Here is a 27,502-nt window from a genome sequence, read left to right as displayed (position 1 = left end):
TATATATATTTATTTATTAATATATATATATATAATTTGGTAGAGTGTGGCACAGGTGTTTCCGTTCCTAATAAACAATGTGTGTGGAGTGAAAGTAAAAAATAGATGTACCCACACTGATTAACATTTTGAATATTTTAAATACATCAATGGAGATGGAATGACCGAGCTAAATCGTTCTACACTTCTATGAGAACGTTCCTCGACAATACCAACACCTATGATAATAAAAAGCTTAAGCATAAAATATGTATGTATTTGTCATAAGTTATAAGAACCTTTTTTGTTAGTTCATTGTACACGTGACAACCCACATCGACGGCCCACAGTTTGTTTCTCCCACGGAAGCACCCAATACGCAATTTATCCTCTACATCGATTCAGTGTTCTTCATGAGAGCGTTTGCAAAATCAAGCGATGGCGTGTGCGTATGACATTTGTTTCGACATTATTATAATTGCAGTAACAAATTTTGATATATCGTTAATAAACAAATAGTTTAAACAACAAATATTTATATGTATACATTCTCCTTGACACGATTAACCTATGCCGATTTTTTAACATCAGAACAACATGAGGTTTTTGTATGCTATTTTGCTCAAAATTGTTTTTTTCAGTGACATTATTAAGTTTAATACTTTGCGTTTGAGAAACGAGTCCGTGACAATGTCGGAAGTAAAGCCAGATGCTGAAGGCAGAGACAATATTAAATACGTAGAATTAAGATGGACGCCTTCAAAGGATGATATTGGTCACCATCTTATTTGTCTTACAGTTACCGATTCAACTGAGCAAGTATCGTTCATTTATTATTTGATGTGAATAAGTCAATACTGTAATTAAATGAATTGAGTTATAATAAGTGTATGATTTAAACGTCAATTTACGATGCGGCCTGTTAACATGATAACAGAAGAAGTCAGAAAGTAAAATAAAATACATAAATAACAGAGATACCCGTTATTTTGAATAGAGTTAATACAGTGTACACCAGGACCTCTTGTCAAATGAAAACTAAATAATTAACTAATCCATTCGTTTTAAATCAAGAGGAATTTAAACTTTCCAGACTTACCTCCAATGAAAGACGATGTTTCAAAATACAAGTGAAAGGTACGTTGAAAACATACGAAAACGAGCAGTTGTAGTACAGTAGTATGTGTTGTAGTTGTTTTAAGGGTAATAGTAGAATTTGTTATAGAAGTAGTAGTGGAAGTGGTTGTAGTAGTGGAAGAAGTAGTAGTAGAAATAATAATAATAGTAGTAGTAGTAGTAGTAGTAGTAGTAGTAGTAGTAGTAATAGTAGTAGTAGTAGTAGTAGTAGTAGTAGTAGTAGTAGTAGTAGTAGTAGCCGTAGTCGTAGTAGTAGTAAAAAAAGTAGTTGTAGTAGTCGTAGTAGTAGTCCTGTAGTAGTCGTAGTAGTAGTAGTAGTAGTAGTCGTCGTAGTAGTCGTAGTAGTCCTAGTAATCGTAATCGTAAAAGTAGTCGTCGTAGTCGTCGTCGTCGTAGTCGTAGTAGTCGTAGCCGTCGTCGTCGTCGTAGTCGTCGTAGTCGTAGTCCTAGTAGTCGTCGTCGTCGCCAGTCGCGTAGTCGTAGTCGCCCCGAAGTAATCGTACTAGTAGTAGTAGTAGTAGTACCGTAGTCCTAGTAGTTGTCGTAGAAGTAGAAGTAGAAGTAGTAGTCGTAGTAGCCGTCGTAGTCGTCGAAGTATTCGTATTCGTCGTAGTAGCCGTCGTAGTCCTAGTAGTCGTAGTCGTCGTAGTCGTCGTAGTAGTAGCCGTAGTCGTCCGTCGTAGTAGTCGAAGTCGTCGTCGTCGTCGTCGTAGTCGTAGTAGTAGTAGTAGTAGTAGTCGCCGTCGTCGTAGTAGTAGTAGTCGCCGTCGTCGTAGTTAGTGTCGTTGTCGTCGAAGTCGTAGTAGCCGTCGTCGTAGTAGTCGTAGTAGTAGTAGTTTTGGTAGTAGTCGTAATAGTAGAAGTCGTAGAAGCCGTCGTAGTCGTATAGTCGGCGTGTTCGTCGTAGTAGTCGTAGTCGTCTTTCGTAGTAGTATTCGTAGTAGTAGTAGTCGTCCTCGTAGTAGCCGTCGTAATCCGTCGTCGTAGTAGTCGTAGTAGTCGTAGTAGTAGTCGTCGTAGTCGTAGTCGTAGTAGTAGTCCCCGTCGTCGTCGTAGTAGTAGTCGTCGTCGTCGTAGTAGTCGTCGTCGTAGTCGTCGTCGTCGTAGTCCCCGTCGTCGTAGTAGTAGTAGTAGTCGTAGTAGTAGTCGTAGTAGTAGTAGTAGTAAGTAGTAGTAGTAGTAGTAGTAGTAGTAGTAGTTGTTGTTGTTGTTGTTGTTGTTGTTGTTGTATAAGTGCTTTTAGTAAAGCATCATGATCTTATTCTTAACTCACGATTGCGATCATGATTTTATTTTAAATATTGATATTATTATCTTTTTTTCAGACCGACTTTTGGGAGAATGGCAGACTTCAGGTATATTACGTACAGTATGTATTTTTGTAAATAAGAGCTTTTTGCAATCACTCCTGGTGTGTTATTTATTGATATCTAAATGCTAACCGTCAGAGTTCATTAATTACAATGACGAAATGCGTATATAAATTCAGTTGTTGTACTACGTTTGAACTCCATATCATTAATTTCAGAGGGATCCTTATTTCTTGGAGTTTCCAAACGGCAGTTTTTCATGTCCAAAATACGTGTATTGTACCATACCACTGTTTGTAGATTCTGAAAGGTACGTGCGAAATTCGGTATCAACATCTTTGGTAAAAGCTATTTATACGTTTAAATGCAATGGGCATCAATCTTACACTAACAAACAAATCAGCATGCAGCATGAGAATACCATTTATAATTTAATGTTAGAGGGAAGATTCAATAACTTGGAGTTGCTTGTTACAACTTGTTTTCGAGAAATGTCCAGAATATTAATGCAAATATATCATACAAGTCATATAATTAAATGACGTTGAATTTTGTGTGAGATGTTCCATAGACTATATTTTGTCAATGAAATTATGCCATGTAAAAAGCGAATTTCTTAGCTACAAAAAGAACAGTAGGCGGTATGGAGCTCTGCGATATTTCAATAAGCCACTGATTAACGGCTTTGTAAGTAAACTGATCAGAACATGAAGCGAATAATACTATTGTTTCAGAATATTATGATTATGTCATCCTTAAAAAAGTAAACTAAATAAGACGAAAAGGCGGTTAACATTTTTGTATCGACTTGCTTTACATTTCGACAAGCGGCTTCGATGGTTTAGTTTATTGCTTTTTGTGCTAAGCTGCAACTAAGTGTTTAGAACATAGTTGGGTCTTCATCAAGGCCGATTATCTTAATTTTAATGTCAACGCTGTTTGCTTTTATATATTAAGTTATTGTTTAATTTTGCCAACTGTATCATAATTTAAATACATTGGGATATTGATTTACAATTCGTCATTCTTGAAAGCATGTGTTACTTAAATGAACATGTCAGACATTTTTTAAACGTGTATTCAAGCTCACAAAGCATATGTTATAGTTTCTTAACAAACATATATGCGATTCATCTTATATCTGACTCACATGTCACAGAGTTGAACTGTTCATTTTCAACATCTGAAGGAATCTGCCATTAAGGAAGTACTTTTTCTTGGTATTTTACATTGAATTGTGTATAGCTTGATTCAACTTCAATATGTCAAGTGATTTCTTTTGTACAAATGACCTTCAACGTATGATGATAATTATTTTATGTTATTTACAAAGTTTTTTTAAAAATGCATTCAGTATTTTAACATGCGAAACTAATTAAGTTTATCACACACACGGACACGCATATTAGATAATTCAATAATATATATTGTTGTATAATTATTATACAATGTTTATATCAGAATGTGTAAAAATGTCATTCTTAAAAACTTTGTTGCAGGGGATTAAAAGATATCATCATAACACGAAATTACCTGAATTCAGCCACACTGACATTTCCTCGTAACCTTACTCATAACGGAACAATGCTTTACACATCGGATCTTACATTTCGTAATTTCTCAATAGGAGTTGGACCTATCTGCCTTCAAGCAACGGACTTAGACGGGTATATTTTGATTTTCACATTATAATTAAAAAACGTTAACCTTTTTCAGTAAACGCATGTCAACTATTAAATACTCTTAAACAATAATAAAGAAGCAATTATATTATCCATTAAAGCCAATCTTTGTAGATTTCGCATTAGACGATTGAACAGCATTCACGTATGCCTTTATGAAATTTTATGAATAAATGAAGATTTGTAGCATTTTAATGTTTTGTTCAATAGCAGTATACGCATGTTTTGTTTCTTTAAGGTACACAAGCAGGGAAATCTGCATAAATGTGCATGTCTTTCCTCCGGGTACGTAAAAAAATGTCGCGCGTGATTTTTTGCTATCTCGTTGAAAGGTTAGAACCATACCTATACTGTCTACTTTAGTGCGAAAAGAAACACTTATAACATGGTAAAAAACATCTAATTTATGGTAATAAATGAAATTTGACGATTTTTATTTTAAATCGGAAATTTGTAAACCCGTGTTTCTTTGCAGATCCATGTTTATCCAGTCCTTGCATTGAGGGTACATGTGAGCCAGACAACGACGATTCGGGACTTTTTAAATGCATTTGTCCAGAACATTATTTCGGACGATTATGTTCTGAACGTAAGTATTTTGCATGTTATGCAATACTTGGCTTCGTGCGTGTTTAAACTTTTGGTAAAACATTTCTACATTGAGAGTATTCATGTTGTAGTGAATTTAATTTCGTTTACTATCGACTGTCGAATCATTAACCATTGCACATTGGCTGAATGCGTTTGAGGTGTTATATACCACGTCCAATCATTAGGTAATTTAATGTAAAACCTTCAAATTTAATGAAACAATTAAGTCAACAGTTTGCAAGATAGGACCCACTTGACCTACCGGTTAAGTTGTTTTGTAGTTGGTATTTGTGTTTCCAACATTTTTGCCGTCTTTTTAGTTTTGTTGAGTGTTAACGACATTGACACAAGTTGTCCGCAAAAGTCTCCAACCTTAAAAACACATAATTTTTTAAATGGCACACATACTTTTCCTTATACTGGTTTAAAACATTTGAACCAAAACTAGGGTCTGCAACTTAAAACCGTCGGTGTTATTTGAAACACGCGAAAGTCGTACTGCAGGTGACGACAATACATGATACATAGAAACATTTTTACTACTTTTTCCCAATTGTTCTTCTGTTTATAAATATATACGTAATAATTAATAATATTAAGCAATTAATTTTCCATTTGCACGTTATCAAATGCAATGTGTTCGTTTTTAGTCTATTCAGCGTAAAATAAACTATCGTTCCACGAAGATTCTATGTCTCAAGTGGTGTAGACTAAACTATACGCAGTTTTAGCAAAAACGTTTTTTCATCAGTTGTTTTCAAGGATGTTCTCACAGACCATAACAATGCCTTCTGGTTGGAAAATGTATCCAATATGTTCGCACAAAGTCTTAAATAAAGCCGACGTTCCAATAAAATGTAAAGAATCGTCTCCCCAAGATTGATTAACTCCGTTTTCGAAGAACATCCAACATGATTTTTAAAGAATATACTCTTGCATATCTTTTTAAATAAGTAAACTGTTGCTTAGATAGTCTTGGTCAGCTCTCGTGTTACCGATTAAAAAGTACAGCCAACAGAATATTTGCCTATTGCAGCCTTTTATAAGGCGAAATTGTATTACGTATATTTTGGTAAGAGACCAATTATTTAATCATTTTTTCCAAGGTAAACATGTATATCTCGTTTACTGCGTATGATTATGTGATTATACCCGTGATTATGTGTGATTTGTCTCTTTTCGTAAAAATGTTGTATTTTAACAATTGTCAAAAAGCACAATAACAATAGATTCCTATAATCGGACGTACTGTTTTTGCTTACTTTTTCATGCTAATATAATTAAATAGTATAAACATGCATGCCTTTTAGAAAAATATTCATACGAATAATGATTGGATATAGTCGTGTTTGTATAACAAGAAATATTTAAACACATGTTGTTTGAACCTGGAACATCCCATTAACATCGGTTGTTCTGTAAATTCAAACCATTTGTAATTGTTTAGATCATCCATGCAGTATCTGAAGAATGCATAATGCAATCAAAGACCAGATAAAAATTGCACAAACTAAACGATACATTCGACCGCAGTAAATTGAGGGTTAAATAGAACGAATTTTAAAATAAATGATATTGCTTCCATTAATATTTGAAAATTCTGGTTAAAAGTTATAAAACAATGGCGAAAGCAAACCTTTATACGGGCGCGCGAGCCTAGTTCATTGAAATTAAACTTTTTTCAATATGCATGTTTTGGAATCATCATCTTCAAGAGATCAGCAGGTTCACTTCTTTATATTGTTTTATCAACACCTTAATATAGTTTAAATCTCTTCGTTCCTTTTCACAGTCAATCAAGTCTGCACTGTTGGCATATGCAATCATGGCCAATGTATACCATTTGGCGACAAATACGCATGTTATTGTACTGACGACGACATCAATGAAAACAAATACATGTACCCAAACTGTTTGAACAGTAAGCGTAACTTATTAAAAAAATATATTATATCTATATAGGTATATAGGTATATATAACACCTATATCTATATGAATACTAAAATCTTCTGACATCAATTTTCTTATCTTGTATTTTATTCAATAAATCCGTTTTAAACGTAACCACGTTTATTATGTTTTTTCTTACAATTGACGATTTATTTCAATGCGATGTCATCTTTTAAGTACATGTGCATGGCGCATCAATTAATTATTTTCTTTGACGTATATAGAGACGAATACCTGCCGACCAAATACATGCGTCTCGAATGAATTGTGTGTCGATGGCATCTCAAAATTTACCTGCATGAAGATTCCATCGCAAACAACTTCTAGCTGTTCCAGTTGTGCAGTTGGTAAGTGCTTTTGTCTGTCTCTTAAGCAAGTGCCTTTTTGATAGAAGAAAATATCATGCTATCGCAATGCTTGAACGATACACGTACACGTTGTCATTTCCTGCTTGCAGCTGATTCATGCTCTTCTCCATGCAATAACGGCGGCATCTGCAAAGGTGGAGCATGTATATGCAGACTTGGATTTTCAGCAGACAATTGTTCGCACGGTACACGCTGACCGATAAAGCTGTTATCTAACCATTGAATTTATAATGTTGTTTTGCTTTCAATTTAGCGATATGTATACAGTAGAAATATCGGCATTGTTTATAATTTAAATGATTTGTGTAACGATTAATTGCTTCAGATTAATTCTATAACGTATTAAATAATAAGGGTTGCACTTTACATATGCATATATATTTTCGAAATATATGCATATCAAATTAATAATATCTATTTCCGATACCAACATATGATTCATGTAATCAAATGATTGGTTGATATATTTTATTTCATTTAGTTCCGCCCGGGAGTGCCCTTGTACGTATGATTTTTTCAATATTATAATATAGTTTTTGTAATTCATATCGTGACAACAATGTGTTAATTACTTACTATACGTATTATAGTGATGAATCCTCAGTTCTTGATTTGTTTATATGTTTTATGATTTGGATATAAATTATTATTGCAAGGACCTTCAAAACGAAGTACAATTTGTGGATCCAACTCCGGGACCCGGTAGTAGAATCGTCTGCTATTCACAACATAAGGAAATCAAAAGCTGCACTGTTGACGTATATATAGCAACAAAAGCAAGGTTCGTGAATAAAAAAGAATCGCGTATGTAAATGCATTATCAGATGATAATCTTGATCGTATCTTTACTGGTGTTGATTAACAAGGCTTTACAGCTTTTTAAATGCCCGTTTATCGTCAATAAAAATGCTTTTTGGCCAATGGTTGTAAAATGTATAGATCTTGCGACGTTATTTCCATAACGATGTGCATTGCATACTCAAAGATATTAATAACGCTTTTTTGTTTAGTCCCAGTACGGGAATATCACTTTAGACATAGTACTTAATTTAAAGTTGAGTTTGCACCAGGAACAAAAACGTTTAGACAGTTCGTGAATTATTACTTTTATGCCGAAAAATGTTATTTCTGGTTTCGCTTCTTTGTTATAACATAATGGAACTTGTCTGTGTGACGCATTGATCGGATGTATTATGTTTTAATTATTATTAAGACTTATGGGCATCTTTAAAAAAGCGTTCATCTATATACCCATCAATGCTTCATATTTCGTTATGTTTCTTCTTATTTAGTACAATGCCGACTACAACCATCCACCCGTCCCAAGAACTTGAAACATCTTCAAACGTAGTATGTTCCGCCGAGAACGATACCTATTTTGGTTTCACCAATGTTTACAAATGTTTCGTTGATGTAATTGGAAAAGTGCTGGATGTGACCGGGCGACATCTTTGTGTAAAAGCTTCATCTAGGTAATACGTCTTTTGCTGTTAAGAGTATCATTATTCATCTGATGTCAAAGTGGTGGATTAATTAAAACATTTCTGGCAAGAAGCGCCTTTGATATTGAAACCATTTTTGCTATTTCAATTTAATGTTTACTAAATACCGTAATTGCTATTAGTTGTCGGACACTCACAATTTTCGAACACCCTGTTTTTTCCAAAATATTTTTTTTCGTGACCCTTAATTTTCGGACATACGGATTTTCATCTATCATTAATAACTCTAAATTTTCCGACAGTATATCTTACAGCGCTATTTTACCCGATTTCGGCCATGTATTCGCGTATCTTGTGACACTTCGAACATGAATTTTTATAACAGGATTAATGTCATAAAACCTGGCAGATGCATACCTGAGGACAATGGACCATATCATTTGCGTAATTGGGTGAATATCCATTTATACCGGTAGTAAACAATCGATTTACCCTACAGCATTTGTAATGCTAGCGTTATTTTAAGAGAGCAGTTTGTGTTTTGACTTGTTCGTTCTGTATCATTTCAGTAAACAGTAAGCAAATCTGTAAATTGTATTTATTTCAAACTTTATTCTAAAGTAGAAAAAGAAGAGTAAATCATAATAAAACTATTGTGCATTGCATTTCAATATGCCTATAATTTTCGGACACTTATTTGTGTCCCTAAATTTTATAACATTTTCGGTATCTAAATTTTTGGTAACTAACAGTAATTACGTTAGTCAAGATTGTATTTAACGCACTGTGTTGTCATTCAAACGCTTGTGTTCAGCACGCTTGTACTCCTGGTCTTTATTATAAGTATTGCTATTATTATAATTATTATAATTATTATTATTACTATTATTATTATTATTATTATTATTATTAGTAGTAGTAGTAGAAGTAGTAGTTGTAGTAGTAGTAGTAGTAGTAGTAGTAGTAGTAGTAGTAGTAGTAGTAGTAGTAGTGGTAGTAGTAGTAGTAGTAGTAGTAGTAGTAGTAGTAGTAGTAGTAGTAGTAGTAGTAGTAGTTGTAGTTGTAGTAGTAGTAGTAATGGTGGTGGTGGTGGTGGTTTTAGTATTATTATTATAAACATGATATTTAACTACTGCAACATGCGAGACAGTTATAATATTAAACACAACAAATATAACGCTTCTCGGTTTTCAATGCCAAAGAAAGATTGAAGCGGAAGGGCGGTCAAGTAGTGCATAACAAGAGTTATATATTAAGTAACACATTGAATAAACATATTTCTGTGTTAATGTAGCGGCGCTTCTGAAACAATATGCTGGGACTTGGTGTTTATCCACGATGGTAAATATGTTTGCACATTTCAACGTTGAAATGCATTAATATTGACGTTCGCATTGATATAAAATCAAATGTGGCAATTTAGTGGTAGGTCTGTTCTAAATCGTATGTGTCCTTTAAGTAGTTTTCACGAAACTTGCCAAAAAATGTATATCTACCTTGTTTAACTGAACATTTTGAGGACCTCAACATCGGAACATATTCGCATTTTTGCGACATTAGTGAACTCATAATATTGTGTTTGAAAGCGTTCGGACAGTAATACGTTTACATTTTAACGTGAGTATTTTGTAAAAACAACAATAACATATTTTTGCATTTCAGATCCAAATGCGAAAGATGCCGTGGTGAGTCATTAACCAAACTCATAAATAAACCACATTTTGGCATCGTATCATTATTGTTCAAATTAATGGCATGTCTCTTGATGGTTGTTTAATGTGTTTGTTTTCTTTTCCGTTTTATCATTTACTCACACACTCCCATTATTGCAAACTCTCACTCAATCGCCTTATCACTCAATGACTCATTCAATCACAATTCTTTGCAAGGTACGTTTTGTGATACCAACACCGTTACCAGGTAGCAGTTTTACCTGTACCACCAGCAAACCGTGTCGAATGCTCCTTTACACATCCTACAATAATTCTTGGTATGTGTTTCTTTTATTTATTTGTCCGTTTATTGTTACTGTGTATATTCAACATATTAATAAAATACTGATAAATAAAATGTCACCACAATGGCATATTTATGCAATTAACTAGCAAACACCCACAATCCAACTATTTTCTGTCAATAAATATTACTTATACGCACTGATGTGTACTTTATACAACTTATATATGTTTACCCCTGAACACACAAACTAGCAGCAATTTACACTCAGAATCGAACCGATATACGTATGTCAAGAATACTAAATGACTGTTTGTTAAAGATGAAGTTTGTTAAGAAACAACTGGGTTTAAGGAAAATGTTTTATCTGTCGCCATAATTAGGCTTATATTGTACACGTCCTTCATTTATGCCCGAAAATTATGGCAAAGCGTGATTTTAGTGTAGTATATAGGCTTTTTCTTGCGTGTGCAGCTGAAGTTTTACTTCATGAGTTGTAAAGGTTAAATATTGAAAACAAATACGCGAAGATATGTTTTAACAAAATGAGATTTTATCTTTACACGAAAGCATTCAGTATACCGAAAAATAGTCAATGTTGTAAAAATCGCGGTCAAAACGTGTTTTATACAAACATACAAATATTATAATATATTATGGGTCTTGATAAGGCGGGGGAGGGGGGGTAATATTAGTATAATCATATTGATACTTTAAATACATTAATATTCTTTTTGGAAAAGCACTTAAATATTGAACACAGAAAAGTGAAAATAATTGAGTTTAAACTGTTAATTATACAATTTTATTTAGTGAAACAGTAAATTAACGATGATGGGTTCTTAATATGAAAATAACGTCAATATTTCAATGTCGGGACGTTTGGCAATTTTTTTAAATATAAAGCTATTTACATGCAAATAAAACAATAAGCAATTTTTTGGATTGTGATGAAATACAATATTTCATTGTTTTCATTACTATGTGAAATATATTAAATATTTTACTCTTAACATCCTTATGTATCTGGCAATGCTTCTGACTGTTTACTCACCAGCCAACAGGTCCAGTCCACTTCATTGGGTGTTACAGTGTTCGACACTATGGAAAGAGCACAAACATGCGTGACAGAGGTTGCCTTTCAGTTCGAACATGATGGAAACCACGATATTTGTTTTTTATCTGCGTAAGGATCAGTCCAGTCCAATATATTTCTTTAAACCATAAACATGTAGCTGTGCATTATTCTTTAAATTAAGCCCTAGTTTACATAATTACAAATATCACAGACAAATCAATCTCAAAGTACATAAAAAATTAGTAATCGACTTGATTGAATATTTCAGACGTCGTGTGAATAATTATGTTCATGAAAAGGATAGCTTTTTTAAAACATGTAGTAAGTGTTGTGTACCAGTTTTGTTTGTGTTTATATGCTATTATATTTGTTAACTGCTATGTTTCTTTTTAATTTTATTTTGATTTGTATGCAACATTTTATATCTATACAAATTGTTTGTAATAATACGTGCATATAAATTGTAGATCAATCGGCTATCAGGCACGTTGCTTTAGCGTGACAGTGATGCATTCAGCTGTTAATGGTAGGTAACAAACATGCGTTTATACAGATTCTACACCATCTTAATCAAGGTATAAGTCAGTCGCACACATAGAAAATTAAGTCGACAATTAAATATACTTTTTGAGCCTCCATTTCTTATAGTTTCACTACATCCTAGGCCGTTGTTTAATGTTATTTATACCATAACCGAACCCCATGTGCCTTTACGACATCTGAATTTAAAGCTCAAATGTGAAGAGTTTTAATGTTGAGCCTTAATTTAGGTCAGCATCTTCTTTATGTCAGCTTTTCACCAAACGTACTGTATGATTTGTATAAAATTTGGCTCAAACTTTTTTCTTTCAGACCATACGCACTAGGCATAAGCAAACTTAATTTAAAAATCATGATTAAAGGTTGATTTTTTGAACTATATTTTCATGTATGTTCTATATATCTGTACGCTTTATTCGAACATTTTAATTTCTCCTTACCTTTGAAAACGGATTCCTTTACACGCATTGAAAGCGTACCATTGTATTTTTGTGTGTCAATATCTAAACAACAAAACACTGTCTTTATTTGCATCTTTATGTCGAGGTTGGAAACGTCCATTATTGCCTTTGGTCTGCACAAATGTTTATTTACTAAATGCCACCTACCATGAGATAAGCATCTTACTATTTTAAACGGAATTAGTAATGCAAGCGTCGACATTGGTACGACTCCGAACTGTAAAGATTATAAATAAGTAATTACATTTGAATGGTTGTTGTTGTTTTAAAATATGTTGATATCAAATGTACATCTAAAGATGTATGCTTTATCACCAGACGTTTGTTCTGATACAACATGTCACAACGATGGCGCATGTATCACAAAAAGTCCAGACAAATACAAGTGCATCTGCAAAGAAGGGTTCACAGGAGTTAAATGCGAACAAGGTTTGCAATTTACATATGTTAAATGTGACAAAATATTAATTGGACATTCAATGTGTTTTCCTTTAATTTTAGCATTTTTAATTTTGGGCATACGTCATGATAAGCATTACGTCTTGTTAATGATCGGTTCTCTATTGATTAGTTATAGTACAAAATACTGAAAGTCAACGAATATTTCGCAAAGTATTTTGTAAAATAAAATTAACCCATAAAATCAGTGTTCCTTATTGCAATAGCCAAAATTGTAACGCTAGATGTGGTATGGTAACATAAATTTAATTGGAACAAAAATGCTCGGATATCGTAGAAGGAAATTCACATGGACTACATTGTTACACACAAACATTAAAAACGAGCATTTTGTATCGCGTTAAATCTGTGTTACCAGACCACATCTAGCGTTGAATTTTGGCTATTTCGACACGGAACATAGATATTGTACTTTTCGAAATATTCATTGATTTTGAGTGATTATGGGCGGGTAAGTGTTTTTAATTCGTTCTGTAAATTATTAAAAAAACAAACAAACATATAGATCTATACATTAAAATACAGACTACATATTTAACATTATGCGCAGTTGTAAATACAGATACGCGTACGATTTAATTGATACATATATATTAAACATTTATTCTCAGGACCGTGTTTAGATAGAGATAATACGTGTACGCATAATGGAACCTGCTTTGTGAACAACCACGCGATAACTTGTGTCTGTGAAGAAGGCACCAGCGGGGATATGTGCGAGAGCGGTATTGTTCTTTTCAGTCACGTTATGTTCAGATTTATGTGTTTTAAATTATTCTTCAAAATTGGAATTTAACAGCAATATGATAAAAGTCTTCATTAGTTTGTGTTAAAGGAAATCGTTCAATTAATCGAAAATCACATCAACATGCACGCTTAATTTTTTGACAAGTTTTATTTTGTTTTTTTACATAACACCACTCATAGCTTCAAATGAAGCAAATGTTTTTGCATATTGGGCATTTAGTGAATTATGATCGAAACATTCATATTTATTTTTCCTGCTTTCCGGTGGTTTATAGAGAAATATCAGTGAGTTAAAACGGATAATTCACTGTTTCAAACAGTGAAAAATAACAGTGAACATTATCGATAATGTCATTGTTTTTCTGTGAAATGGCGTCATTTTTTGACAAAATGACGTCATTATTCCAAGCGAAATTCTCAAGTTTAACTTGGTTTCCATGTCAATAAACGCTAAAAAGGCATAAAAAATTTGTTGGATTCATTGGAATATCGATTTTAGTTCACTCGTGATCATAGAAAATTTATATTTTATATGATCACTCTTGAATTAAAATCGATATACCATCGAATCCAGCAAATATCATGTATTTAATTATTAATATCAATGAAATATAGACATTACGCAGCATCCTTCTTATGAAGATATGCTTCATTTCAGCCTTATAGTTCTAGTAACGACACGAAAATAACATTAAAACATAAATTAGCTTGCAGTTAATTGATTTCAACGGAACCCGTGTCAAGCGCATTCGCATGAAAACAGTCTCAGTGGGTATAGACGGATTGTATAAAAATACTTACAGTTAATTTTAAAATACTTGGTCCTTCTTTTTTCCATTATAGCATAGTTTAGATATGTTTCATTCAATCTGAAAACTTTACATGAGTATAAATAGTCTCGCACAAAAATATTTATGTACTATTTTTATCAGCTCATGCGAAAACTTTATCTTGCAAATTCAAGAAAATGTATGAACAAAATCAGATAAATGAACTAAAATGTGTAACCGCTGTACATATCACGTTTATAAAAAATAAATAAAAACAATGTGATTGTGTCATAGTATTCAATCATTTGAAGAAACGAAATTCTTTCATATCATGTTGCGTTAATTTATCATTTTAATTGTTTGCAGTTTTAACCAGCGCATCCGAAATTGCTCTTACGGGTCGGGTAAGTTTTATACTACTCTGCTCAGCTCATGTTTCACAAATGACATACTAATATGCAATTGATCTAATTAACGGCTGATGGATAAACGATACTTTGTTGGAGAAGACGTGTTTATTGCTGCAACATGCATGTTCGTTTGCTTTGTATATATCAACAAGTGTTCATTTTCTTTTCTCAGTCACCAGTATTTACGGGCACATCAGCAATCAAAACTATCAGTTGCAACAAGAACAGAGAATGCGGATTTTCTGCTTTAGTTGTAGGAATCAGCGCTGGCAATATGAGGTTTATAATTTAACGCCCTATACAATGTTTTGTACTATTCTGAATTTAACAGCTTAACAATGACGTGAAATAATTGATTAATATACACAATCATTATTCAATGAACATCGTGAAAATAAACGTTGATTGTAAATATTAAAGGCAGATAGTGAAAGGACGCGTTAGTTCAACACTTTCCAACATCGAGATAAGAATTGAAGCACTACCTTTTAGACCTGATTTCCACCAGGCAGTTATATCTTTCATTCCAACCGAGGTGGGCGTGTTTGATATGTGTATACTGACCGTCAATGCCAGTGGGTGAGTATAATGATTCATATAAGACATATATTATCATGATCGTTTGTTTGCAGCTGACAAACATATTTTGTCATGCAATACACAAATCTAATAATAGGCTAGTTTGCAAAGAACAGGCCAGAATTAAGGAACAAAATCCCACTCATGTACGATGATAGCTAAGTAATGTTTGTGTGTTGAACTACATATCCGCAAATGTTTAAACGCATTAATATTACAATGGCTTTTAATTATTTGTGAAACTCTCTAAAGTTGTGTTAATTTCAGAACAAATCAAGATGAACTGTGTTTGGAAGTTGATGTTGAGGAAGGTACTGCTTTATATTGCTTAGAATTATTCATTGCCTTTATAACAAAACGATACCTTGTCTACTGCTTACTATTTGTTATTTTGAAATTGATATATTGCTTTTATTTATACCTGTAACAAAATGAATCCAAATAGTTGTATGTTGTTTTGCAGGCGCTATGTCCCAATATGGTGCTAAGGTATGAGGCATTTTCCAATATTCATCAATCAAACTTTTATTTGAAAATCAAATGTTGTATCACTCTGTTCATGAGATTTTGTCAAATTTAAATATTATTTACAATTAATTAGAATAATTTCGATTTATAGTCAATCCAAGTATGGATTGGAACTTCAATTGAGGTGAAAATTATTTAAAATGTACAAGAACGATATACTTATAAGTATCATATACTTATGTCAGGTGTTAATGAATTGCAAATTATTTATGATTATGATAAACATTATGATGAATGGCAAATGATATGATATTAGTCCATTATTTTGCCTACTGAATAGGATATGCCTCACTTTGTATCACCGAGTCTCCCTCTGGATTCAAAAATTGAATGCGAGTTCAAAACAGTTTGCCACGTTACCTTCACAGCGCATCCTGGTCTCCAGCATGAATTTGAATGGTAAGTTAATCCAGGTACCTAGCTAGAACAAAGTTGGTAAATCCATTCTGCTACCCAGCAATAACATGCTCGGTTGATATACCCTGGTACCTTTGTGAGGTGAATTACATTTTGGCGTCCAGCTGGATCCCAAGTAGTGAGTTCATGTTGGTACCCAGTCAGAACCCTTCCGATTAGTAATTTGTATTTTCAAGCATAATAATTGTAAAGTAAGCCCCGATAATCAGCTATATTAGACTTGCCTAGAAAATTCTGGTTTCATACAACAAAAAGATCGGTAGGTACATAATGATACACGGCGTTTCAAGTTCTTCGTTTTACAATGCTAATGCACAACTTGTTCAAATTCATACGTTTATCAATTTAGAACACAATCAATAGGTAGGTACTTAGTGCAATCAAGCTGAAACAGGCGAATACATGAATGTGCCAAACAGAGAACAAGCTAATAAATGCATTATAAACAGTATTAACTTTTACCAATATATTGAAATAAAATTTAAAACAAAAACATATTTTATTTTCCTAGTCTAGCATTATATATTTACAGTATCAAGCCATCTTTATTGCGCTCGAACTTTGTGAACACACACATTTTTTCCACGTGCTCTTCCTGTATTGACGGAAGCAATACGAACGCATCTTGTACGTTAGACGTGGCATTTAGACCTTCTGTTCAGAATAAAACAGACAGCAAAGTTTGCATTGTGCTGATAAGAAAAAGGTAAGCTGTTGCTCATTTACTTCCAATGTTAAGCATATGCATGTTATACAAAGTTAATAATGAGGCAAAAAAACGAATCAGATGGTGATTTTATTTAAAGTACAATTGTTTGTGAGACTTGAACATTTATATATTTATTTAAATTTGTTGCCACTACCTCGATACTACTTGCCTCAACAGACTGATAGGCAATTTTATAAAATATATGCGAATATCATATAATAAACTACTGTTTCGTACGGACAAGCTTTATGCTTAAGTACAACGCTAGAGCAGACTGTACGTTAATTATTTTGTAAATATATAATGGCATTCTTGAATGTTCTTTAAACTACATTATTGGTGCGTAGTCATATAGGATGTATGTATTGTCGTTTTTAAAATAATTGTATATGTATGTGTTTGTTTGCATAAGAACGTGTTAGTTAATTAGCCTTTTAAGTGAACATTAAATTTCCATATTATTTTACAGAACCGGTGTTTCTGGTGAAGACAGGTGCTTCACGGTTACTGTAAGAAATACATCAAAAACAAAAGGTAAGACGTATCATGCTATTTTACTTAATCAGGACTTAGCCATCAATTCACCAATTCATCAATTTCAATACAATCGTAGTAATATCTTAATTTACATTACATTGCATAAAGTATTGTGTTTCCAATTAATGGTGGAGTTTGAGAAACCCCATTGTTAGTTTGCATTGATATTGTCTTCTATAAATTGTGTGCATCCTTTCATGCTTTTGTGCAGACATGATCGGCTGTCAACTGCTGCAATGTGCTAACGGCGGTTTCTGCGATGGGCATGATCCTGTAAATCCCTGTGTGTTTCTGCAAACAAGGATATGGTGGACCAACTTGTGCTACATGTAAGATTGAATATCGATATACGTCTGCTCCGCTTATCATATTGCAAGTGTTACAATTAGAACACACTTTCTATGGTCTTGCGATTAAAATAAATCGTCAATACAATATATTGTTGCGTTGTCATAATATCGTTCATCAACGCCTATATTAATGTTAAATGTATTTTTGCAGCTATCCCGATCAATCCACCCATAAGTAATACGGTATGTATTCGTTCAATGCTTTGAGAAATACGTATAATAGTGTATGACCTTATGTTAGATGCATTAAAGTCAATTTATTCCCATGATAAAACTTTATTAATAATAACATAATGGGTTTGATGGGTTTGATTCATAAAAAAGAACGTCATGTTTGTAATGTATTTTTTAAGACATCCTTCGTCGGAACCAACGGTGGATTGCCGACAGGGATTCAGTGCCGCCTGCTGGAAACGTGTTTGTTCAAGTTTCAAGTGTGTGGAAGCTCAGCGTAAGAGATTACCCAGTTTCATAAGACTCTTTCTCCTATGTATTGAACGTTGTTAACACGGTTTTACGAAGATACTCCTTCACTCCTTGTTCATGTTGTGAAACAGTTGTGCATGTATAATGAATCATAGACAAATTTGATATATAATTCCAAAATTGATAATAAAAATGATGTGTTATGTTGTGACATCTATGATAATGTTTATTTACCAAATAATACAATTACCCCGTGTGTATTTTGAAAGCCTGTCGAGAAATCGTGGCATTGGGTCCAGTTTCATGATTTATCAAAAAGCCGTAAAATTATTAAGTCCGCAGAAACAATAAAAAAAAAGTAAGAAATCTTAATTGCTACACATTACTGTATTACATTGATAGTTTCGTACATCATTTATTATTATTATTTAAGTTTAAAATTCCAAATTGGCCTAACAACGCCATATTTGGAAGTTGGGGAACCGGTTATAGATCAATTCTCTGGACAGCAATGTGCCCTCGGAACAGTTAATGTCACATCATCAGAGCTGGGGACACATCGATTCTGTATTCAACATGTACAAAGTGGCGGGTAAATCTAGTGATATTTTTCAAAACGTTTCTTTACTACTACGTAACAAAACAAGAAAATCCGTTAATTTATTATATTTTATTACGTATTTGGTTAATAAGTGATTTAAGTCTTTATTAACATACATATATGTTATAATACTTTATTCAACAGGTTAGTTGATGACGAACTCTGTCCAACAATACGCATTACAGGTACGTGAAAATTAAGAATTAAAGCAGTTAAAACATATAGCATAAAGATGTATATTTTATAATAAAAACGGTCTCTTGTGAATTACAGGATTATCTGAATAAAGTGATTTTAAAACGAAATAAAAATAGAAGTGAATATTCATTCCACATTGGTTAAACATTTTGAGTTGTTACAGTATTACATACTTTCTAAGGTCACTAGTCAAATTGTATATTATTGCTTGCAAGCTAAAGATCTAACAATGAATGATAATGGAGAGATCTTTAGATCAGCGGCCTTGTCAGTTAATTTAAAGACTATCTTGTTGAAAACTGGTGTTTGAAAAAGTGTGTCTGGGATTTTTAAATTCACTTGTTATCGGGTATGGTTATTATTTTTATCAGTTCTGATTATATAATGTCAAAGTTTTAACAGTGTGAAAGCTGCACCACATATTCAGAGCATTTCAAATTTCGAAATAAAAATTAATTTTAAAGGTTTGTATAATTTAAAAGTATATACCTTTTTAGTACGAATTAACATGAACATTGATTTCATGATACATGTGTATTCTTTACTAAATCGGTGATTTAATAAGTCTGCACATTTGAAGTACAGGATCACTCGTTGAATATTTTAATTTTGGAATTGTTGAGACAAAATTGTGGTAAATGACTGCATAATTCCGTATGGCTTAATGCACTTCCTGTGTTAAAAAGTAGATAACCATCCTGACTCGTTACAAATAAGCATGCAAACTCAAAATTGCGTCTATTTCAAAGGGGCCTTTTCACAGATTGTGGCATGTTTTAAAGTTTGTCATTAAATGCTTTATTTTTAATAAAAGTAAACATTGGATCTAAAGAGCTCAAGAATATCAAGAATAAGATTTTTTTTAAGAAAAAAAGTAACCCTCAACAGGGCTCGAACCACTGACCCCGTGGAGTCCTGGAGTAAGAGTCTACCACTTAGACCACTCGGCCGTCCGTGCTAATACAATGAATATGTATTTTATACTTTATATAAGCAATCCTCGAAGTTCCACAAAATGTGACAACCACAACAGAACTCTCCAAATTATTCAATCGTTTCGCGTTGCAAGGCTTTATAATTTGCAGGTTTATAAAGCGTCAACGAATGCATATTATTGCTATTTTAGTGCATGGTAAATGTTCAGAATTACTGTTCCCTCACAAATATCATAATTAAATTTGCGAATCTGAAACAATGATTTTCAATTTTGTGAATTTACCTTAACCTTTAAGATGTCGGCATTTGTAGACTTGGTTCTTGACTCGAGTTTAAATTGGCTGCATAGAAAGTTGGTTAGCACACACACATTTGAATTGCTATCAGTACTATTTTGGTTTTGTATTCTAAGTTATTTTTATGTATTTCTTAATTTGTATTGTGTTCTTTGTTTGAAGAATTGTGCTCGAACGTATATGTTTGTATTTTGCGAGTTATAGGGACTGCTAAATTATAGCCCTTTTGTTTAAAAAAATATATCAATTTAAAATTCAGATGATGATAATAAAAATATAACTCAATACGGAACAATTATGAATATGCATCATCTTAGATTCAATTTTCCGAAAATTATGTATTTAACAATTTACGTTAAGTTGTAGTAAACAATATGTATTATTTATGTTTTCTTTTTACTGATAATGACTTCTCCATTTTACTTTCATATTCTGCTTCTGGTGCTTAACGTTTAAAACACCACCGTAAAATAAAAAATAAAAAATTCTGGCCTCAACTTAAGTACAAAAGCCCTTTAAATTAATTGCATAGTGAAAAGATAAACTGAAATAAAAATGAGTACTTCGTGTTCCTCTTTATATTTCTTAAATTATATGTTCATAAATATTTCGTTTTATTGAAATATACTGTTGACACATGTGCAAGCTAATAAACTTGTTACGCATTCACAATACGCCGTTATAAAACTTTATTTTGATAGAACAAGTAATCTAGATAATCATATATAAATGCATGTTTTAATCTCATTTTATGATTGTATAACGTTTTTTATACAGGAGGAGCCTCCTCGCCGATTGACCAGGTACAGTATTTGAAGAACCAAATGTAGTGATGCAGTTGTGATTTTAACATTTGACTATTACGATATTGTAATTATAATAATAGGAACACGGTACATACACATGTATATATGTATTTTGCCATAAAACGGCCCATAAAGATCATCTTTGATCACAGTTCGCATATAGGATGTATATTGCACACAAATACGTCACATAATTGTAAATGAAATATTAACACATATTCCTTTTTCAAGGCGTTTATGTAAGACACGCTTTTTTCAGAGTAAACCCCACTTCCTGTCTCCGACATTTGAAAGCGGATCTACCCTGGCGTGCACCAAAGGCGAAGATCTGCATTTGAAGCCGTTCTACACTAATGGAAACAGTTTCGGGTCTTTTAAAGACTGGTAATACTGAAAGTACAATAAAGATTTTTTATTTATTTTGCACGAGTTGTTAGTGCATGTGTTGTGTTGTTATTAAATAGACAATCAAGTATAAATCTCATTTACACTTACGTATGATTTCGGTAAAATGAAAACATTTTGAACTTGTCAGATTTGCCAAACAGGAAATTCACCTCACATGGAAATCGTATCTTTAATTAAGCGTTGTTGAACTATTATCAGCATATGGCCATGCTGCCGTAGCATACAGTACGTTATAGTATTTGCTATGGTAACCAGATAAATGTATACATGTCTGCAGTCCTACGCTGACGGAGAGCAGCCAACAACCGGTAGACGGAGTATACATATTTCCTGCTGAATTTTTAGCCAATATCTGTTCAAGTGACATTGTCTACAAGGTACCATCTGCAGCCGCGGCTGGTTCAGAGTCCAAACTCTGCATCAAAGTCTCTGTCCCCGGGTATGATCTCGATATGTGGATATTCATTATTGTAAATAAAATTCTTTAAAATATCTATGCCAATTATAATCTTTCAAAACGCCGTGTTCGTATTTTATCAATAATACCTATTATAATTTAAGTGGCTGTTAAAAATAGTGTGTAATAGTATAAATATATGTATCATTATTTACTTATATTTATCATTTTAGAAAACAAGGTGAAGAAAGGTGCATCATGTTGAGAGTTGCCGAAGCGACACATGGTATTTCTTCATTGGTGCACTGTGTCATGCAATTAATAAGTATATTATATACAAATATCATGTCAACGCACATGTTAGTAGGTTTGTTTTTAATTTTACCATATATGCTTAAAACAAACAACTTCATTGTATCCGCTTCTAAGGGATCCTACCCGTCTTGTGTGGTGAGGCATTTGTCTCAAAATCGCGTCGGTATAATGTACCCCTGTGACAAGTAAACATTATGAACAGTTTTGAACATTGAACTATTTATAACCATGACACAAAATGAACACATGTCTTGAAAAAGACCATTCTCAAGCGTTGTGACCAAAGTGGCAATAGCATCGGCGTGATACATGGTTGACCATGGATTCAACGTGGTTGACATGATCTAAGTCGACTAATCAACATAATGTTTGGCGTCATGCTCTTGTGAAAATGACTTGTAATCATGTTTTAGTCGACATGATGAGCTATTTTTTACGCCATGACACATTTTTCATATCATGCCGCCATAGAATGTGGACATCATGACAGCATCAGGGTGTACCATATACGCTTCCATAAGTGTTCTTAGTGTTCTCTGTCGACAAATCATTTGATGTATACGCGATCAACATGATATTATAAACACATGTTTTAGTATTAATATCAGTGATATTGACAGACTTACAATAAGTTGTGAAAATGTCATACTTAATACGAAGATGCCATAGTTAATTATCGTTATATGATGTAGCAACATCGCTCATGTGTAGGTAAATATTATATGAGAGCACACTTTTATAGATAATACACAATTTTTAGACAATAGGTTTTATTTAACAAAAATTCACACAAAATATCACACAGTGTCCTTCAACATTTTAAATAACTTGTCAATGTGTTTTAAGCCAAGCAGACACACGCAGATTTGTATAATAAAATGCACTTTAAAAATGAATTCTGGTGTTGCATAAGGTGTTTTTGTATAAGAAAGGATAGTGCAATGTGTTTTGTAGGTGTTCCAACAACCTCCACAACAGCGGCATCTACAACAATGTCCAAAACTGCACAAAGTCAAGCATCTTCAATTCACGCTGGTGGTAATTCCATTGGTGGAACTACGATGTTGCCTTATGTGAGCAGTTGTAACTTTGACAATGACACCAACTGCATCTGGCACAATGTCCATGCCGGTGACAATTTTGACTGGACACTTCATCAAGGAGAGACACCCTCGGAAAACACAGGTCCAACATATGACCATACTACAGGAACTCTCCAAGGTTTGTAACCCTTTAGAAAAAGCAAACATACATCTGGAAAGTAGTTATTGTTTTCATTGGTATCCTCGATATTGTGTCATAAAAGTAACTGTTTTGATCAAGCTAATTAATTCCAAGTATAGTTATACATGTGTGTGTTGAGCGTGTTTGTGTTGTGTCAAGCGCTTTGGTTTTGTGTTGGACTGTTTTTCAAAATGTCGCTCGCCTAAAATGAAAAGAAACGTTCATAAAATAAGTTTTCTCTCCTGATGGAGCAGCGAAAGTTTCATGTTGTTCATATTCTAATACGCATCTTTTAACGATTAAACACTATACAGAATCGTGTACAAATAAAAATGTACATTATTAAAATGCGACTTTTCACGTTTTATTTTCAGGCAAATACTATTATATAGAAACAAGCGCCCCAAGACAGTCTAATGAAACTGCTTGGTTACAAAGTGAATACCGTGCATCTTCTTACGGAGAAACACACTGCTTGGAATTCTGGTATTATATGTTTGGTTCTAGTATTGGTTATTTGAACGTACGATTGTCAGAAAACACAACCGTGCCTGGATATAATATCTGGTCCATGGAAGGAAATCAAGGGCCAAAATGGATATTTGCGCAAGTAACAGTGACAACGGATGGTCTCAATCGGGTAGGCACTTCATAAGTTGATATTAACAAAACTTAGCAATCATGATTGTCTTCTCCATAATGAATGTGCCATGTTTTATGATGTTTCTCAAACGATATTGCGTATAATCATGAACAAATGTAGAACCAACACGGATACTTACTTCCAAAGATGGCCCTTAATAAGTTTCGGGCATTTGCAATTTACAAAGCAATTTACATCGATTAATATAACATGGTATTCGGTCTTTAAATCTCGGCGTCTCATGTTTTATTTAAATTATCAAACTCTATTATTATAAACCGTTATACCATGCATATTTATATTTTCAGATTATATTTGAAGGAACAGTAGGAAAAGGTTATGAAGGTGACATTGCTCTTGATGATATCTCGTTTAAACAAGGCAACTGCTCCATTGCCCAGAAGATTACATCGGTGGCATCAACCGTTCCGACTACGATAATGCCAGTCTTTATTGGACAAGGTATATTTCGTTTGAAAAAAACAAGAAATCCAGTAAGCCTACGAAAAAGAAATGCGTTTATTGACTGTATTCCTATTTGCATGGAAATACAATATTGCATATAGCTTTACTAAACCAAAAGTTATCTGTGTCAGTTACAAAAGACATGAACAAATGTTAAAATAATTTATTATAATGTAATTATTCTAAATAAATAACATAGGTTTGCTTTTCAAAGGTTATTGAGCCATCAAAAATGCAATGTGTGTTATTAAGATCGATGACCACAACTTTCGTTTATCTTTGTGTGTTACACAGGTTGCTATGGCGACCCATGCGTTCGAGGCGTATGCTATGTTCACTTAGATGAATACTTTTGTCTTTGTCCATCTGGGTTCAATGGAATAAACTGTGAAATAGGTATGCATGTAAACGTTGTTAAATCTGCGTTTACACTTACTAAAGTTGGTAACGAATATTCGTGCTTCAATTGTTGGTTATTTCATAAATATGCATATTAAATTTAGTGTACAATTTATTTAAATTGGCGTCAAATGCCTCGTCTTGCAGATACAGACGAATGCAGACCCGCCCCTTGCAAGAATGGGGCAACGTGTGAAGACGGTGTTGATATGTTTATTTGCCACTGCCCTGCTGGATATACTGGGCATTTATGCGAAATATGTAAGCATGTTCTCGCTCTTATTAATACTGTTCTAATAAGATGACACTTCTGTGTCCACTTATCAAATAGAAGTGGACCCACTAAAACCACAAATGATTCTTTTGACATTAAGTCACACATTGTTACTGCATGGTTTCGCATTCAAATTAGGTGACTTTATCCAGTACAAGCAATCGTGTCCTGTATTTATGCATTTTATTTTAGATATGGATCCTTGTAACTCAAATCCATGTGTGAGAGGGAAGTGTTTTTCTCACCTAAAACTTCACATTTGCATTTGTCCAGCGGGCTATTCTGGACAGTTTTGCGAGAGACGTACGTTTCAATATAGTTCAACGGCAAATTAGTGTATTTACAACCCGTATATTGTTGTATATTTTATTTTGGACAATGTTAATATACATTTTTCAATTCAATAATGATATTTAAATCTTTGACGTTTTAAAACGCAAAACGCATTGAACATATTTGGTTTAATTTGTTATGTGTAAGATCCTAATTAACCTTTCTCATGGTCTAAATCACATTTGCAACATCTGTTTGAACCCGAAAAATACACACACGTTAATATGCATATGGGCACTTTCTTTACGTATCGATGTAAAATCATTTAAGAGTTCGACCATTGTGCGAGCCATCCATGTGAAAATAATGGCCGCTGCAGGAATGTCAATTCTTCGTACTCATGCGAGTGTCCATTCGGATTTTCAGGACAAGATTGTTCTAAAGGTAGGGTATCCATAAGTTGCTTCATATACATTGGTGTGTGCCAATATTTCTGATTTGAGTTCATCATAAAGGGCCTAATCTTCTTAATGTTTAAAACACGATCTTACCGATTTTTTGCGATAATTTTTTATAGATAAAATTAAGCCATTTGATCTAAACCATGTAAGAAACATACTCAAAGTAACAAAGTTTACATATATGTGTAAATGTGCTTTTAAACATTAACGTCAAACGCATTTAGATAATGTCCCTTTACGATCTTTTTTATGCAATTCACGTCAACAGAACATGGAACAAAATGCTTCGCGTGTAAAGGCAGTAAACTGGATTCTATTTGCAACACCGTTACTACTTGCAACTCAGACGAGGTAAATTAAAAGAGGACAACATCAATGCAATTACACATATTCATGTATCAAAGCTGTTTTGTTTGTGAATTGCTTAGAAAACACAAAACGTGTTTATTTTTATATTCACGTTATTTGTATTTGACATGTATTTCTTGAAGCAAGTTTATACGATTGCAACGTCAAAATTTTGTGATTTCAATCTTATACCAACATATGCATATAACCGAATAATATTAAACTTAACAATTTACATTCTTTGTATAGTATAAAAATTTCGTTTACTTCAGTAAAATTATATAACAATCAAGATAATCATCGATATCGACTCGTCTACTTATATTTTAATCACATAATTGTGTCTGTGTATGAACGAAGCTGCCTAAACTATTACGTATTTGCGAGCAGAGAAAATGTCTTGCGTAAATAAAGTAGTCATCTGACATAGAGCAGACAATTATTGAAATAATACATGTCTTTCTTTTATTTTCTGGTACAATTTTGTGCGACCTTTTATTTTAGTTTTTGATTCAGCAGTATGGTATCGGCATTGAAAAAAGGCATTGAGTCAATTACACTCGCTTAAACTATGTGTGTGTTAGACGCGATTGGTGTTTTTAAAGTAGTTGTTACATTATTATAACAAGATGTCACAATAGCCCGTAAACACTCACTTGACCTAACAGTACAACACTAGTCGTATACTTGACCTGATGACATAATGTTTTTTCCATATTCAAACATTGCCTTGAAGTAATTAAGATAAACATTGAATATTTTGTAAAAACATGTATATTTTAGCGTTGATACAAGGTTTTTGTACGGTTTTACCTGGTGACCCATGGTTTGGATGTGTACGGCTTTACCTGGTGACCCATGGTTTGGATGTGTACGGTTTTACCTGGTTACCCATGGTTTGGATGCACGTGACTCTGATTCAAACTATGCATAAACATTGTAAAAAAAAACATTATGACACAGTTTCTTTTTTAGAGCAATACATGTTGCTATAAGATTGATAACAAGATTTGACATTGTGACATTGTTTG

At 33.2% G+C, this 27,502-nt stretch overlaps 1 protein-coding gene across 2 annotated transcripts; it reads left to right on the top strand.

Annotated features, from left to right (window-relative positions):
• Nucleotides 1–162: 162 nt before the first annotated feature.
• On the top strand, nucleotides 163–22,111 carry LOC127874542 (neurogenic locus notch homolog protein 2-like). 2 transcript variants are annotated; one of them, XM_052418910.1, is made up of 37 exons: nucleotides 163–424; nucleotides 621–794; nucleotides 1,073–1,116; nucleotides 2,442–2,485; nucleotides 2,645–2,736; nucleotides 3,926–4,093; nucleotides 4,347–4,393; nucleotides 4,584–4,697; nucleotides 6,492–6,620; nucleotides 6,875–6,997; nucleotides 7,108–7,203; nucleotides 7,500–7,519; nucleotides 7,675–7,799; nucleotides 8,311–8,490; nucleotides 9,755–9,801; nucleotides 10,123–10,145; nucleotides 10,350–10,450; nucleotides 11,474–11,602; nucleotides 11,962–12,020; nucleotides 12,814–12,924; nucleotides 13,566–13,679; nucleotides 14,838–14,875; nucleotides 15,054–15,160; nucleotides 15,302–15,460; nucleotides 15,728–15,771; nucleotides 15,924–15,949; nucleotides 16,269–16,387; nucleotides 16,938–17,111; nucleotides 17,584–17,648; nucleotides 17,863–17,980; nucleotides 18,153–18,184; nucleotides 18,355–18,452; nucleotides 18,861–19,019; nucleotides 19,173–19,213; nucleotides 21,236–21,261; nucleotides 21,524–21,648; nucleotides 21,950–22,111. In XM_052418910.1, exons 1-31 carry the CDS (start codon nucleotides 393–395, stop codon nucleotides 18,178–18,180), a joined length of 2,850 nt encoding a protein of 949 aa, XP_052274870.1. In that variant the 5' UTR covers nucleotides 163–392; the 3' UTR covers nucleotides 18,181–18,184; nucleotides 18,355–18,452; nucleotides 18,861–19,019; nucleotides 19,173–19,213; nucleotides 21,236–21,261; nucleotides 21,524–21,648; nucleotides 21,950–22,111. The 2 variants fall into 2 exon arrangements, with proteins under 2 accessions (XP_052274870.1, XP_052274871.1); XM_052418911.1 differs by lacking the exons at nucleotides 163–424; nucleotides 621–794 and having other exon boundaries at nucleotides 2,442–2,471.
• The last annotated feature ends 5,391 nt before the right edge of the window (nucleotides 22,112–27,502 follow it).

Source organism: Dreissena polymorpha, chromosome 3, assembly GCF_020536995.1.
Source record: "Dreissena polymorpha isolate Duluth1 chromosome 3, UMN_Dpol_1.0, whole genome shotgun sequence".
Classification (NCBI taxonomy): Eukaryota; Metazoa; Mollusca; class Bivalvia; order Myida; family Dreissenidae; genus Dreissena; species Dreissena polymorpha.
This window is presented reverse-complemented; position numbering and strand designations above follow the sequence as displayed.